Source organism: Leptonotus elevatus, chromosome 2 (genome assembly GCF_054856555.1).
Source record: "Leptonotus elevatus isolate MCC_2025b chromosome 2, RoL_Lele_1.0, whole genome shotgun sequence".
Taxonomy (NCBI): Eukaryota; Metazoa; Chordata; class Actinopteri; order Syngnathiformes; family Syngnathidae; genus Leptonotus; species Leptonotus elevatus.
This window is the reverse complement of record NC_141240.1, coordinates 28,618,991-28,633,942: the sequence shown is the minus strand read 5'-3', so window position 1 is coordinate 28,633,942 and position 14,952 is coordinate 28,618,991. Positions and strand designations below refer to the sequence as shown.

General features: G+C 40.6%; 1 protein-coding gene across 4 annotated transcripts; it reads left to right on the top strand.

Annotated features, from left to right (window-relative positions):
* The first annotated feature begins 2,148 nt into the window (after nt 1-2,148).
* znf217 (zinc finger protein 217) lies at nt 2,149-11,864 on the top strand. Of its 4 annotated transcripts, none has more exons than XM_086070313.1 (5): nt 2,149-2,257; nt 5,635-6,986; nt 8,176-8,283; nt 9,371-10,597; nt 10,974-11,864. In XM_086070313.1, exons 2-5 carry the CDS (start codon nt 5,675-5,677, stop codon nt 11,084-11,086), a joined length of 2,760 nt encoding a protein of 919 aa, XP_085926439.1. In that variant the 5' UTR covers nt 2,149-2,257; nt 5,635-5,674; the 3' UTR covers nt 11,087-11,864. The 4 variants fall into 4 exon arrangements, with proteins under 4 accessions (XP_085926439.1, XP_085926436.1, XP_085926437.1 ...); XM_086070310.1 differs by lacking the exon at nt 2,149-2,257 and adding an exon at nt 2,306-2,894; XM_086070311.1 differs by lacking the exon at nt 2,149-2,257 and adding an exon at nt 2,306-2,898.
* Nucleotides 11,865-14,952: the final 3,088 nt, after the last annotated feature.

The window sequence follows — 14,952 nt, the reverse complement described above, 5'->3', positions numbered from 1 at the left end:
CTGGTGTAGAGATGCATGATTCGAGGGAAAAATGAAAAGAGCTGCCGACTAAAGATGATTACAAATTTGCGACTCCGATCTTCTGCAGGCCAGGCTCAAAATAGCAGCGCCTGCAGGCTGAATTTTTGGGGAGCATTGTCATGGAGATGCTCTTTGAATGTGACAACAAAAGGCTTCCGAAGTTGATAGCGGCGAAAAGCTTTTGGAAGCCCATGAAAATGATATTTCATGGAGCTGGTCTTAAAACAACCCTTTAATGCATTTTTCTTGAAAAAGCATTTACGTGATGTGAAGCACATCAATACCATCACATGACTCATCTCTCAAAGCAACAAATAGAACAAAATCTAAGTATAATGAACCCAACAAATGAATGCGGCTTTTATTTTGGTCTTACTTTTTGTGTGACAGTTTGTAATTTATTATTTAATTGATGACATTCTTCCATTTGACTGCATGCTCACACAATAAGCTCTCATCGGGTAAGATTGTCAGTTGTTTCACGTTATGCTCACATGAGCTAATGATATCCAGAAAGACTTCAGAATTCAAAAGAACATATTCATTCCAAATACAAAACAGTTCTCAATTGCATATTTTGAAACGGATAATATTTAAAGCCATTAAGATGTCAGAAAAGTCGAATATGAGAATGTTTCCAGTGATTGGCAACGCAACAGCTGGTTGCCTATAGAACACAAGGGAGGCTACAAGGGTGTGGAAGATCTTATAGCTACTATCACTCTCTTTTTGAGGAGCCATTATGAAAGAAGGGGGGGGGGGGTTGGGCTTGGGGGGTCATGAAACTGGAGGAGAACAAAGAAGTCAGCTGCTCCTGACAAGTCAGGACAAAAAACACATGGTCTTTTGCATACATTGATTTCTTATTACTGTACATAACTACAACTTTGTAGTTGTTTTTGTTGTTGCTATTTGGAAGTAAAAAATTTGCTTCCACTCTTTGTACTTGTTAGGAAGTCAAAGAGAACAACAATCCTGTCAGATAATGGTAACTAACACTGAGTCTGTTTCCATTTGCTGTACTGAATGCTAATTCGTAGCGGTAATTAAAACAAATGAAAATGTGTGCGAAAGGCCTGGGACTACTGTACAATGTTTTTATTGTGTTTTAAGTGTTGAGATATTTTTCATGAAATCATAAAATATATTTCAATATTAATGAACTAAAACAAATAAACAACAAACAATTGTGAAAATATACACAACTTTTGGGCACATTTGATCCCTTGTAGAACATTGGGATTAAAAAAAAATATATATATGATTCATGTTTTAAATAGTAAATAAAATTAACAAGCCATTAATCAAATATACAGAAAGACAAAACGTTAATGGTTTATTATTATTATTATTATTATTATTGGAAAGACCCATTTGATGACTGCAAAATGATTGAGTACTACAACATTGCAGCGCTTTTCTTTTAAGTGCTTAGGGTGTTCACTGAGCTGTTTTACTGCAATGTACAGCTTTTACGCAGTTACTTGTACATTGCAATACACATTATATTTATATGGTTTTGGTCATGCCTCATTCCACAAATCCACTTTTTCATCCTTCTGAAAATGAAATCTGGTGGCTAACAAACAGCGGACTGGAGAAGTTAAACTAATGTGCTCACAACTGCTCTTTGTTATACTGTCCCTCAGCTGGGCGTGCTTGCACATAATGCTCGTCTTTTTCCCCTGCAGGCAATGGCATCCAGGCCGTGAGTCGTGTGTTCAGTGAATATACTCATTGATTGTATCATTGTATGTATGTGGCTTTTAAACCGCTATCAATGCCTGCTGTCTGGTTGCTTTGAGGGGTGGAGGAGGGGCTGCTTCTCTTCACATTGCCCCTTCTTTACTGTACAGTATCTCATTAAAAAAAAAAAGAGAGGAGAAAAAAAAAAGTCGGTGAATTTCATCGTTACTGATTTTATTCCCTCGTCACAGCTGTCACACATACGATGCCTGTGTGTCATATTCGTTCAAATTTACACACAGGTCATTTATTTTCACCATTATCATTTAACTTTAGCTGTATCAACTGATTTGATCCACCTCCCCTCCCACCTAAATTCTCGAAGCTCGAAATCGTGAAATAGGAGGAAGCTGACTCACTCAACCAACCTGCTTCTGAAAAAAAACCCTCCCCATGTAACTGTGAAAAAGTTGGAGGTTGCCCCTCCCCCACCCGCCCCATGGTGCCCAAAGAAGAAAAAAGAGGAAGAAGAGCAGCAGCGCTTTAAAAGGTAGCTCCCACCTTCTTTAAATGAAGTTATTAACGCACACGTTGTGACAAGACACTTAAACATCTCGTTCATGATGACTATTTTAGCATACAAATGTGATTAGTTGCTCGTTCGCAGCTGATGAATATTGTTACGTCGACATGGCAACAAGCATCGGGTAACTAAATTGCAAGTTCTTTAAACAAATACAAATCAACTGCACCGTTCCAAATGAGTTGCAGTTATCGTTTTTACTTTTATCTCATCTGTTGCTTATAACCACGTGACATCACTCTTCTTCAGAGAGGACGCGCGTGCGCGTGAGGTTAGGTTAGGAAAGGAGGAAGGGAAGAAGAAGAAGAAGAAGTGGTGGAGGGGGGTGTCGTGCACGCGCCTCATCTTCTTCCCAACGGCTGACCAAAATGATTGAACAATTTGTTGGGGGCGGAAAGGTGAGCCGAGCAGGACAGACGGCATCAAAGTAAACTTTGAAAAGTTCCCTCCTACAAAAACAACAAAAGACACTACAGAAGTCAGCGTTATTAAACCGGAAACGGGAGAAGAGAGGTTCGGTTATTGTTTCTTCTAAAAAAAAACAACAACTTGTTGTCAGTTAAGTCGTTGTTTGGACCCTGAACGCACCACAGATACGCCTAAAGTAAGTAAGTACACGTACTGCAAAAAAAGTTTGTCTTTCTAACGTATGTGAGAGATGCATTTGATTCAGGAAAACATGTGAGCATGTACATACGAGGCAGATAATAGAAACGTAATAGGACGTTTCTTAACAAACGTTTACACTCTGGGCTCGAGTGCCGAATAAAACGAACGGAGCAATGAAGACCATTTTGGCCAGGTTCCTGAATAAGAACGTGGCTATAATGGCAAGCGCACAGTGCACACACAAAATTGTGCGTGACACTAGCCGTGTTGTTCACCTTGGACTTGCATGTAACAATAAGAATTGTTTGCTCTTGCTCTTACAAGTTTCCGGGGGGAACGTTTCTTGTGCAGCACATAATGTGAATGAGTACTGTATGGATTATGTGAGCATGCCCGATTTGTCGTCGCTTTTTAACGTTTATTGACGGACTAAATTATTGCCAGCGTTTAATTACGTCATTATTTAATTGAAACATCTTTTTGGGTAAGTGGTACCATTCAGTACTGTGCATTGCAATGCTTTGTATGCGTTTGTTTTAAAGAGCTCCCCCACCCCCCAGCAGTCAACCAAGGTGGCTGATAATTCAGTCTCTATTAAGGTTGAACTAAGTACAGCTAATTGTGTAAAAAAAAAGAAAAGGAAGAAAAAAAAAGTAGAAGTACTGATTCAACTGTTCTTAAAGCAAAGTTCACTCTCTGAAATGTAATTAAGTACAACTATATATATATATATATATATATATATATATATATATATATATATATATATATATATATATATATATATATATATATATATATATACTTTGCATGAGTACATAACTGCACATTAAACACTAAATGTACATAGGGCTGTATACATTTAGCTAGTGGTAACGGAAAAAAATTACAGAACCACGGCCAATCAATCTAACTGACTAATTGATGATTTTCCTGTAACAAAATATCTACCTTTTTTTTTTAAAGTTGATATTTTTTTTTTATTAGTTTTCCCAATTACTAAATGTGATGTTTCAGTGAGTCCTTTTTATGAGACGTGCGACATGACTAAGGCAGTGGTTATTTTTGCTGTGACCAGCAACTCTCCTGCTGATTGCAATGGCTGATTGGTCAGTTACCACTCAACAAAGGAGAAATGCTCACTACAGATGTAGAGTAGACAGATTTGTAAACAATACCTACAGCAGCTTGATTATGCCCCATACCCATGGTTTCTGATATGTTTTTTAATTTGATTAATTTATGATATCGGTTTTTATGGTTTTTTGTATGGATCATCAGTGTGGTATGTGTACTACTGGTAGCATGTGGTCTTCCTCTAATGGTATCCCAAAGAATCACTGAATTGAAAATGAATGAAAAATGAAGGTAGCCACAGTGAATACAGTGAAACAAAAGATTCTTTGATAGTAAGGGATGATTTTTATGATGACATTTATGTCTTGATGCTATGAATATGATTCTGTTTACTTCCTCTATTATTTTTCTCTTCTGTTTCAAGACACTCATGTCAAATGTCTGTTCTATTCTATTTTAAGCCTTTTTATTTTTAAATATATATTTTTTATTATAGCTGCCATTTCAGCGGCTGCTTTGTCTTCAGTTTCCTCCTGTAAATGGGACAACGGACAGAAGCTTGTGTGATACTAAATAAATAATGAATAAGTTTAATTGTGATGTGTAACAGGTGGTGGTTAAGTATTGTGTGTACAGTACAGTGCTCAGTGCTTACACTGGCTGGTCAGGTTACTCCACTTTTCACACGAAAGGTAGTTGGCAGATTGAAATCAAAATAAGATCTACAATTGGAGAAATCAATATTGTTTGCTTTAAGGTTGTCCATTTTTTTGACTGCAAGCAGTTTTCATATCAGTACCTTAAAGTAATGAATAAGTCGTATTTTGATAAAATATGTATTTTTTTTACCATAAACATCTCACCTCACCAAGATTTGATTCCGATTTGTGGGTCCGTGATTCGATTTAGAATTGTATTTCAATTCAGAATCGATTTTTGATTCAAAATAATTTGATTGACAAATTTTTGCTTCAATTTATAGATGTGCAAATAATTGTCATGATCTACTCCAGTCTCACTTACTAATTAGCGCGCTACTCGCAACACTTTTATCGCTCAAAGGAACGGCTATTCATACAAAACGCTTCAGATATGTATACAAAGAAGCATGTTAACATAACTCACCGGCATATGCTCTTCCTACGCTGCAATAAACAACTTTTATTGGAATAACTTTATTGTGACTCTTTCCCTCTACACTTGTGTGGCTACAATTTAACAGTGTATCAGAACGCGCAGAACCACACTGCCCATAAGTGGCCAAATTGTGTACAACATGAACAGCGCTCCCAATGAAGGCACACACAAACACAGGCAAGACAGTATAAAATACTTTAAATAAAATAGATTTTGGAACATTTAAAATCGATTCTGAATCATACTAAATGAGAATCGCAATTCTTATTTTTTTTGGCACACCCCCATATTATATTTATGAAAAAAAGGTTAGCATGACGTAATACATACAAAATAATGTTTTGCAAGCAGTCTCCAGTTTGAGGTGTAATAATCAGTTCTGTTTGAACTTGGTTGCTATAAAGCTTCATTTCCTGTTTCACTACATTGGATGTCAATTTTTCTTTTGACAAGAATTACTCATGCAATGTTTTGTGTCATCTTTGACCAAAGCCTTAGGAGACTGTTCTTTTTGCTTGCAGATTCCAAGTAACCTTCACTGCACCGTTGCTCCATCCCACTATGCCAACTCAGTCTCTGCTGCCGTTTGTGGAGAGCCCGGAGGGACTCGCCCAAGACAGTTTGATTAGCAACAGTGCCAGCATCCCGGAATCTGGCTCGAGCATGACCCCTGACGCCTCCTACCTCTCAAAGACCGTGGCACAATGCGGAGCGAATGAGTCGCCGTCGTGCATGTTCTGCGACGAGACGTTCAATCACCAGGATGAGGTGGGGCATCACGTTCTAACACAGCACCCCACCACTTTCTTTGAGCCGACCGTGCTCAGAATCGAAGCAGAATTCAGAATCCCTGGGCAGAGACCCCGGGCTAAACCAAGCAGCTTGGCGCTGGATAAAGAGGAGGTCCACACCTGTATCGTGTGTGGCCTGGCGTCACAGGACGCCAGTGAGCTGGAGACCCACCTGAGGAAGCACAAGGACTACTTCAGCTTTTGTTGTAATGTGTGTGGGCGGCGGTTCAGAGAGCCCTGGTTCCTCAAGAACCACATGAAGATGCATGGCAAGTCGGGAGCCAAGAGCAAGGCCCTGCAAGACCAGGAGGGTCCTGTTACTGTCAATGGTGTGGTCCAAGAGCCCGTGTCGGAGCCAGTGGTTACTGCCTACAAAATGTGCATGGTTTGTGGGTTTTTCTTCCCAGACCACTGCAGCTTGGTAGAACATAGTAAAGTACACAATCGAGAGGTGGGGCCTGGAAAAGAAGAAGACGCTGAGTCAAAGGGCACCAAGGCTGAAACGCTGACCAAACAGAGTTTTTTTCACAATCTCAATCTCAAGCCTTCTCCTGCAGGCAAACCTTTGCAACCTGAAAGAACGTCAAAATGGATTCCTCAACTGGATCCCTATAACACGTTCCAGGCCTGGCAATTGGCCACAAGGGGCAAGATTGCAGTTGGTCCTATTACTACGAAAGAACTGGGCCCGGAGGCCAGCACAGACAACGAGGACTGCGCCTCTGATAAGGAGCAAATGAGCATTTCCTGGTCTGATGGTCAAGGGGACAAGAATTTCAAAGAGGTTCCCAGCAGAGAGCTCGGACCTCAGCAGCAGGATGTGGCAGCAATCCCGGACAGCAAACTGCGACTACCACAGCGGCGGTCCCTGATGCAAAAGAACAAAGACATTTATAGGCCCACGACTTGTGAGGAATGCCAGCGAAGCTTTAAGACCTACCACCAGTTAGTACTTCACTCTAGGGTACACAAGCGTGAAGCAGGCGGGGAGCAGAGCCTCACCTTGCCCACTTATGGAACGTTGTCAAGATCAGGGTCAGCGGCCGACATCGAGGACGGGACTGAGGAAGGCTTTGACACAGGTATTTATTGATTCCTTTGTTTACCTGTACCGCTTGCTTGTGTGCGAGATTTGAGGATTTTCATAGATGTGCAATTTTGATGCAGAACAAGGAGTTTATATTATATTAATGTGAAAATAAATCAGACATGACTTGTCAGCCGATTGGAACAGTTGGAGTGGAACATGGTAATCCCAAACTTTTAGTTTGTAATTTTTTTTTAAAGGGGACGTCAACCTTAAAGATTTATTGACAATAATGTGTTATATTTGTGAAATATGAGTTATGGTGCAAAATCCAGCCATTTTTATCCATCTCAGGGGACGGCCATTTTGCCACTTCCTGTCAAATGAAGATGACATCACAGAAGATGACATCACAGTTGCTCATAGGCAACGACCAATCAGAACTGACCTGTTTTTTTTTTAAGCGGAGCTGTGATTGGTTGTTCCTGAGACCTGAGCATCTGTGATGTCATTTTCAATCGACAGCAAGTGGCAAAATGGCTGCCTTCTGATATTAATTAAAAAAAAAAAACTTCTGGATTTTGCCGCTTCACTCATATTCCTAACGCAATATTGATCAGAATACCATATTTAGACTAGTGGGGCTGCATAGAACATATTGTCAAGAATATTTTTTGGGGTTGACTTCCGCTTTAAAGACCAGAACAACTGTAAAAATATTGCACCAATCACAATTTTCCATCTGATCCCCGATCTTTTAAAAAGTCTGGCATGCCGATCGCGATTTTTGCTGATCCCAATATTTTTTCACAACAAGCAACATACACTTTCAGTGTTCTACTCTTGTTTTTTGGGGGGAAAACATTGACAAATATCTGTGAAATATTACAAACGGGTTGTTTTAACTGCACATGAAGTAGTTCTCGCAAATAAAAATGAAAAACCCATAAGTCATGTCAGCAGAAGAGGAGAGTGGCTGACATTTCAGTCCTCTAAGAAGGGAGATGAGATTGGTGGAAAAGATCGGTTTATTTTTAAGGGATCGGCCGATCACCGATTCCCCCAAAATTAAAGAAATCGGGGCCGATAAATCGGCTTGCCGATCGATCAGTGCACCCGTAATGTACAGTACTCGTTGCTAAGCTAGGAAGGAGGACCCTGCCCACATCTGCCGTTTTTGTTGTCTGTTTGGAAGTCTGAGCTCTTTGAGTATTTATTTCTGTTCCTGTGTTCTCTTGTTTCAGGTGAGGACGGCTTCTACCAATTTAAAAACCGATCGAAACGCTGCAGCTACTGCGGCAAATCATTTCGCACAAGCTATTACTTAACAGTGCACCTGAGAACTCACACAGGTACATTCATCCCATTTGAATTTTGACAGTGGAAATGTGAAATATTTTCTCATAGCAAATCATCTGTTCCAAGGGTCTAAATTATTTATAATAAAATGTTTTATGCACCTACACTAGTCTAAACACGGCATTGTGATATTAATATTGTGTTTGTGGAATATGAATTAAGCAGCAAAATCCACCAATTTTTATTCTCGGGGGGGAGGCCATTTTGCCAGTTGCCGTCGAGTGAAAGTGACATCACAGTTGCTCAGGGCTCAGGTAAGCACCAATCACGGCTCACCTGTAGTCAGAGTATGGTCATGTGACGTTCGCAAGCTGAGCCATGATTGGTCATTATCTGAGCAACTGTGATGTAATTCTCAATCGACAGCAATGGCCGCCCGCTGAGATGGATAAAAACAGGTGGATTTTGCTGCTTAATTCATATTCCACAAAAGCAATATTAATCAGAATGCCATGTTTGGACTAGTTGGGGCAAATATTATAAAGATTTTTTTTTCACTTAAATTGTTATAAAAATACCAATCAACACGTTTTAATGGTAGAACATAAAAACAACACATTCTAATCTTTGATATTGAGTAAGCAAACACTGAAGCAAAATTGGAGCGTGAGGACTACTACAGACGTCAGCATTTCACGTTTTAATAATATAAAAGCTGAAGAACAGTAAAACATGCAACAAATCTGTTGTCGTCCAACTTTTATGAGTGCCAATGCAAAGAGAGATTACTGATCATGTATGCGATGTCATTTGCTTACGCACATCCCTTTGTCATATAATTGACATTCAAAATGTTGCCATATAGTACTGATCATCCAGAGCAGAGATGTGGGTACCATATTTTTAAGTGAAAATAACTATTATTCATAATATAATAATATTTTTGGTTCTGTGGTCAGCAAAGCATACTTGAGATGATCACAGGAATCGCCTACACTTCATGTGATGACAATCATGCGCAATACTGTTTCAATCTCAGGATATTTGTTGTTAATGTTTGATTGTGAGTCAAATGACTGAAGAGGTTTCTCTGCATACATTTTGCTCTGTTGATTGGTGTTACCCTATCTTGTGTGTCAGGTGAGAAACCCTACAAGTGCATCTATTGTGACTATGCTGCCGCCCAGAGGACGCCACTGAAATATCACATGGAACGGCGTCACAAGGACAAGCCTTACGTGGAGATGGGAGAACTGCAGGATAAATTGCAACTCCTTAATGGCGAGCTTGACAAAGTGCCTGCGCAGAACGATGACGAGCATGAAAAAGTAATTGCTAATCGAGCTTTCAGCCCAACTGAGAACGTGACCATAAAGTGCCCTGTAGCTGTTAATCTGAAGGTGGAAAAGGAGGAGATAAAAGAGGGGAATGGCGAGGCCCCATTAAATCTGTCCTTAAAAGTGTGTCTCTCCGTCCCTGCCAGCACACAACCTAGAAATGCATTAGTTCCATCTGTGTGTTCATTCTGCACGTACAAAACCCTCTACCCGGAGGTTCTGATTATGCACAAAAGGCTGACGCACAAAGATAAGTGTGGTGGTGCAAGAAAGAACACTTACAGCAAGCAGAGACGCCTCACGGGCTGCCCACCTGCGCTGGAAGGGAAAGACGTCATCCCTCTCCCTATGATTGACAGGCGGCACCCCCGCAGAACCAAGTCCCCGTCCCCGCCACAGACAAAACCCAAAGACGTGATGCCTGCCAGCCTACCTATTGCTCCGAAGCCAACCCGCGCATCTCCTGATGCTGGCCCCCACAAGAGAAAGCATCACAAGCACAACGGGGAGTCCCAGTTTGGACAGAAGTCTGCTCGCTTAACCAAGCAGGTGAGGAAGTCGAGCCCGGTGGGCATGTACCAAGCTGAGCAAGCGCCCACCTTTACCAAAGTGGCAGCTGCTGAGAGGAGTTTCCCTGAGAGAAGCGCAGCCATGTGGCAATCTGACGCCGCGCACCTGTTCCTGCCCAGCCAGTTCAGGAGCCTGCCTCCCATTGGCGAGCCATCCAGCAAGAAATTCAAGAAAATTCTACCTGCAGGGGGCATGGACATTGGCTTCAGAGGACCACCACCGGGTGATGGACGCATCAGGCTGCGTCTCCAAGGAAGTGGTGTTCAAGGTACGTCGCAAGGGTCATGTCCACCTGCGGACATGTTTGCGCCAATAAAGAGCACGGCTATTGGAGGAGGTTTGGATGCTGACTGGAACATGATGAACCTCTTTGGTGCCTGCACCCCCAACAGCCTGGCATCTCTCTACCATGACATCCCGCTGAGCCAAAACCACATGGGGCTAGCTCATCCAAGAGCAGGTACGTAGGTTTGGATGCTACAGGGTGGCGTTGGCGGCACTCGCCTAGGGTGCTTTCACCCCGATAATTGTAGTCCTGTAGTCTGACTCAGTTGAGGATTTGTAAATTTGGCCCAGTTCTGTTTCAAAATAAAATGCAACGCTACAGTTCATCTGACCTCCGTGCTCTTATGCCTTGTCTAGATTGATTGATTCATTTGCTAATTAGATCATATTTAGTGCTTGATTAATTGATTGATTGATTGGTTAATCGGGTTTGAGTACTGTGTTCACACCTGATCAACTGAAGCATACGAACAGGGGAATTGAATTGCGTTAGATTGAAACAACTGTATGGTCACATGTTGTGGATCTAACATGGCCGATGTCTTCCTCAGGGGGCAGGAGTGTGCTGTTACAGAAATTACCCACTCCACCCATCCTGCCCAGGAGAGAGCCAGCAGGCCCCGTGCCTACTCAACACTATGGGACCTCTGATAATACAATGTAAAAAGGTCAAAGCACACTGAAAGACTTACAAAATCTTTTTTGTTCACCTATGGCCTAACACAAATGGTCCTTTTGAAAATGTGAAATTATTTTCATATGCTGCTACCTTATTTTGGAGATTGCTGGGTGTTAAGTGTATTTTGTTGTTTTAAGGGCTGAAAAAAAAATGCACTCCAGTATTTGTAGGCCCAGAAGCGTCCATTCCTGTCTGACCTACACTAAGTTTACCACATAACATTTGTGTGTGTTTTCAGCACGTAATAATAATATCTAGCAAACCTTTGCTTTGTGAAATGTTGCTGCTATGTTCATTAGTGGTACGTTGAGTTTTGTATTTTTTTTGTTTTATTAGAAGCCCAATGTGCTACTTGGTTGTCTGGTTGACCAAGAGTGTTGGCACAGTTTGGGTGGTGCTTTTCTTCAAATGGTCCTGAGATTTGGTGATTATTATTAGTGCTGTACTTTGTTGTTCTATGGCACATTTTCAGTCAGTTTTTCGAGTCTTGCAGACTCTTGAAAGTATTTAGTTTCATATAGCAGTTGTTCATCCCGGTTTTGTTATCTTTAAAGGTGACTGGGTTCTCAGAGCCGTAAAACACAACAGTCAGCCATAACAACTGCTAGCAGAATCCATTTGTCAATGTGAATAAATTGCAGGCAAAGTCAGATTGAATTGATATTGTGCCACTTCGATGTTTTCGGATTAAGTTATGTTTGTTTTTGTTTCACATCTTGCATAATTGAAGTATATTGTTTGAGGTTTGTATTACACGTTTAAATAAAAAAAAAATAAAAAAAAGTGCATGTCAGTTATTGGTTACCTTGGTATTACTGGCTGTAGTGAATGTACTCTAGTCAGGACCATAATTTTGACAGCCTTGTGCAATACCTTCTTAAAATTAAAGTACAGGCCATTTTAATTTAAACCTCTTATCTTTAATCCTAAAAACATTTGTCTGAAAATGTGAATGGGGGATCCCCCCTGTAATCAACACAATACATGCATCATACAGGCTTATGATTTAGGGCTGTACTGTATTTTGTTGAGTTTAACAGTGATTTGAGAAATCTGCCACTAGAGGGCAATATTTACAAAGTACTGTTTAAAGCGCCATGGACCTGCAGGCCAACTCCAACAGACTGCAAACCATTGATTTTATTTGATATCTTATTTGCATTAATGCATATAAATTGCAGTTACCCCATATTTTAGTCCCTGCCTCCTCATGGGGTGTATCTGTTGTGGAGCCTCCTATGGAGTTGTGTCACCAGGTGTTGACAATCAGGCATCAAACGCTACCCGCTCATTACTGCCAGACTGTAGACGTTTCACCATGACGTCACCAGTTTTTCCGGGTGGCAAAAGGGTCGCCTATGGCACGAACAGTAAACTAGGCTGACCATATTTTCATTTCTAAAAAAGAGGACACTCAGCCGACCTCAAGATCGTGGTCTACCAGTCGCGGTAACACAATGCACTCCACCTAGCGCAATGAAAAGCAGACATTTGCATGAATTTATTAATCTGTCCAAATTTTTACGTGGCGTAAAATGCTTGGGAGACCAACGCTGGCCATCATTTTATATTTAAACAGGTACAGTAAACTAATTCCAAAATAGACGTGGAGGAAATGTATTTAACATGATCATCGTAGTTATTGTTTAATTGGCCTTGGGCACAGAGTCCACAAGACATCGTCATCCACTCTAATGGAGGCTGCGGCAAATGTAAACAAAGGCTTACTGTAGGCCGCAAAGGTCAAACTCAAGGTCTGAGGGCCACAAAGCAAATCAAGCTACCATGATGCTCGCTAAAATCTACTAGAAAATCAAATTGTCATTTGTGATAGATACAAATGTTAAGATTTTGCAAGCATTTTCTTGACAGTTTGTGCAGGACCAGATGATGAAGCGGGTGAACAAACAATTGTTGAAGCTATAAACATGATGTACCGCAATATTTTTTTTTTTTTTTTTTTACAGATTTTGAGGTTTACCTAGAAGCCCTAAATCACATGCACTGTTATATTTATTTACTCATTTGATAGTGTGATTTTTACTTTTCCAACTTTTAACTGATCCTTGTTTATAAACCACAATTAAATAATTTTAGCAAAAACAACTTTCAAGAGGAAATTGGCTAATATAAGAAATCTTATAATTGAAAAAGCATACAAGAATAAGCACATATTTTTGAGAATGATTGCACACTCACCGTTGACAGACAATTGTCAAAGTTTTCTTTCTTTCTTCGTCTTAAAGTTGACAAACAAGCCATCCTATGTCACTGTAATCTAAGAAATTATGAGGCTTCCCTCTACCTGTTTTTTGCCAAGCAGGATATCTGTAAAATTTTAGACTGCTGTACACTTTTTCCCTTTCTGATTCTGGGAGGCCCCCTAACAGAGCAAAGGTTCACCACATTTCAATTCATCCTGCTAAATATGTGAAAATAACACAAGGCAAAACACACAGGGACAGAGCATGCCTTAAAGCCACAGGGTGTCAAATGTGACCACTAGATGTCACTATAGCATATAATGCAGCTGAAATGCATGCATTTAGAAGCACGCACGGTGGCTCAGAGAGACCACACTTCGCAAGCCTTCCACCAATTATTATTTTGCGTGAGCAAACAAGCATCTCTGCGAGCGATGGCGACTTGGTTGATGGTGTGAAGCCCGGCGAGCGACACCGAAAGAGAGAGCCGGCCGGATTTAGCCGGAGCAGCTAACAAGAGCGGCTAGCGGGAGAAGCTATTAAAAACAAGCTAGTAAAAGCTTACAAGAGCAAAGCAGAGGTGACAAGCGAAAGGAGCCCGAATCACGGAAGTCAGTGACGACCACCTGCAGGCCCCAGCTGTGGAAGGTAAGTGGCGGTTGACCCATTGGGTCCGAAACTAGATGGAAGCGCCACCCGGGCTAACTACATTTGGGAAGTTGTCCTTTGGGCATCCGTAGCAGGAAGATGGCAGCCTCTTGTAAAGTGTAACATAATTAGTGATTACTAGACCTACGATTACATATATTTTTTACGTTGATGTGATGGAATATATACATATATTTTTGCACATTGATTGCATGTTATTATTATACTTTAAAGCAGGGGTGTTGGAGGAAAATATATCACCAAGTGGGCCGGAGCGGTAAAATCATGGTGTATAAATTGAAAAACAATTGCCGCCAATTATACGCAGATTTTCGCTATTTGCGGGCCAGCCCTAAATTGCGGGGGGTAACTATAAATATATTGTCCTCAAAAAAATACCACGAATGCAAATGGAACATGGCAACACTTTGCCCGTATGAGTATATTTTGCATATACCTATATATTGTTCACAGAATACATTGTGGTGCCGTTAATTAAATTGCAATGACGTTAATCCTTGTCATGTGTGTAGTTGAATGTGTGTCGTATTCAGCACGTTTATGTTTGTTTTATGTTGGTTTATGTATATTTTTTAAACTAACTTTAAGTTGCGTGTAAAATAATGACATCCAGAGCAATTCCGTGTAAAAGTTGCATTGCTCATCTGAGGATTGCTTGTGAAATTACAAATGTATATGCTTTGATTGTGGCCGTTCTTTTTTTTTTTTACTTTACAAAATCATCTCGTGGGCTGGATTAAACCCCATTGCGGGCCTGATCCAGCCCGCGGCCCACATGTTTGATAGACCTGCTTTAAAGGTACAGATCCCTAGCGCCATCTACTGGTGAACTAATAATTCATTCATTTTTAAAACTATGTCAATAGTATGCAAAAAAAAATGTATCTCATAAATGTAATAAAAAATAAATAGACATAATCGTAGGTCTACTCATCACTAATCATTTTACATGGCTGTAGTCATACTTTACTGCCCTTC

Coding starts and splice junctions, on each gene's coding strand:
- znf217 (XM_086070313.1), top strand. CDS start 5,675: ATGCCAACTCAGTCTCTGCTGCCGTTTGTGGAGAGCCCGGAGGGACTC. Junction 6,987..8,175: donor TGAGGAAGGCTTTGACACAG/GTATTTATTGAT, acceptor CTCTTGTTTCAG/GTGAGGACGGCTTCTACCAA. Junction 10,598..10,973: donor GCTAGCTCATCCAAGAGCAG/GTACGTAGGTTT, acceptor TGTCTTCCTCAG/GGGGCAGGAGTGTGCTGTTA.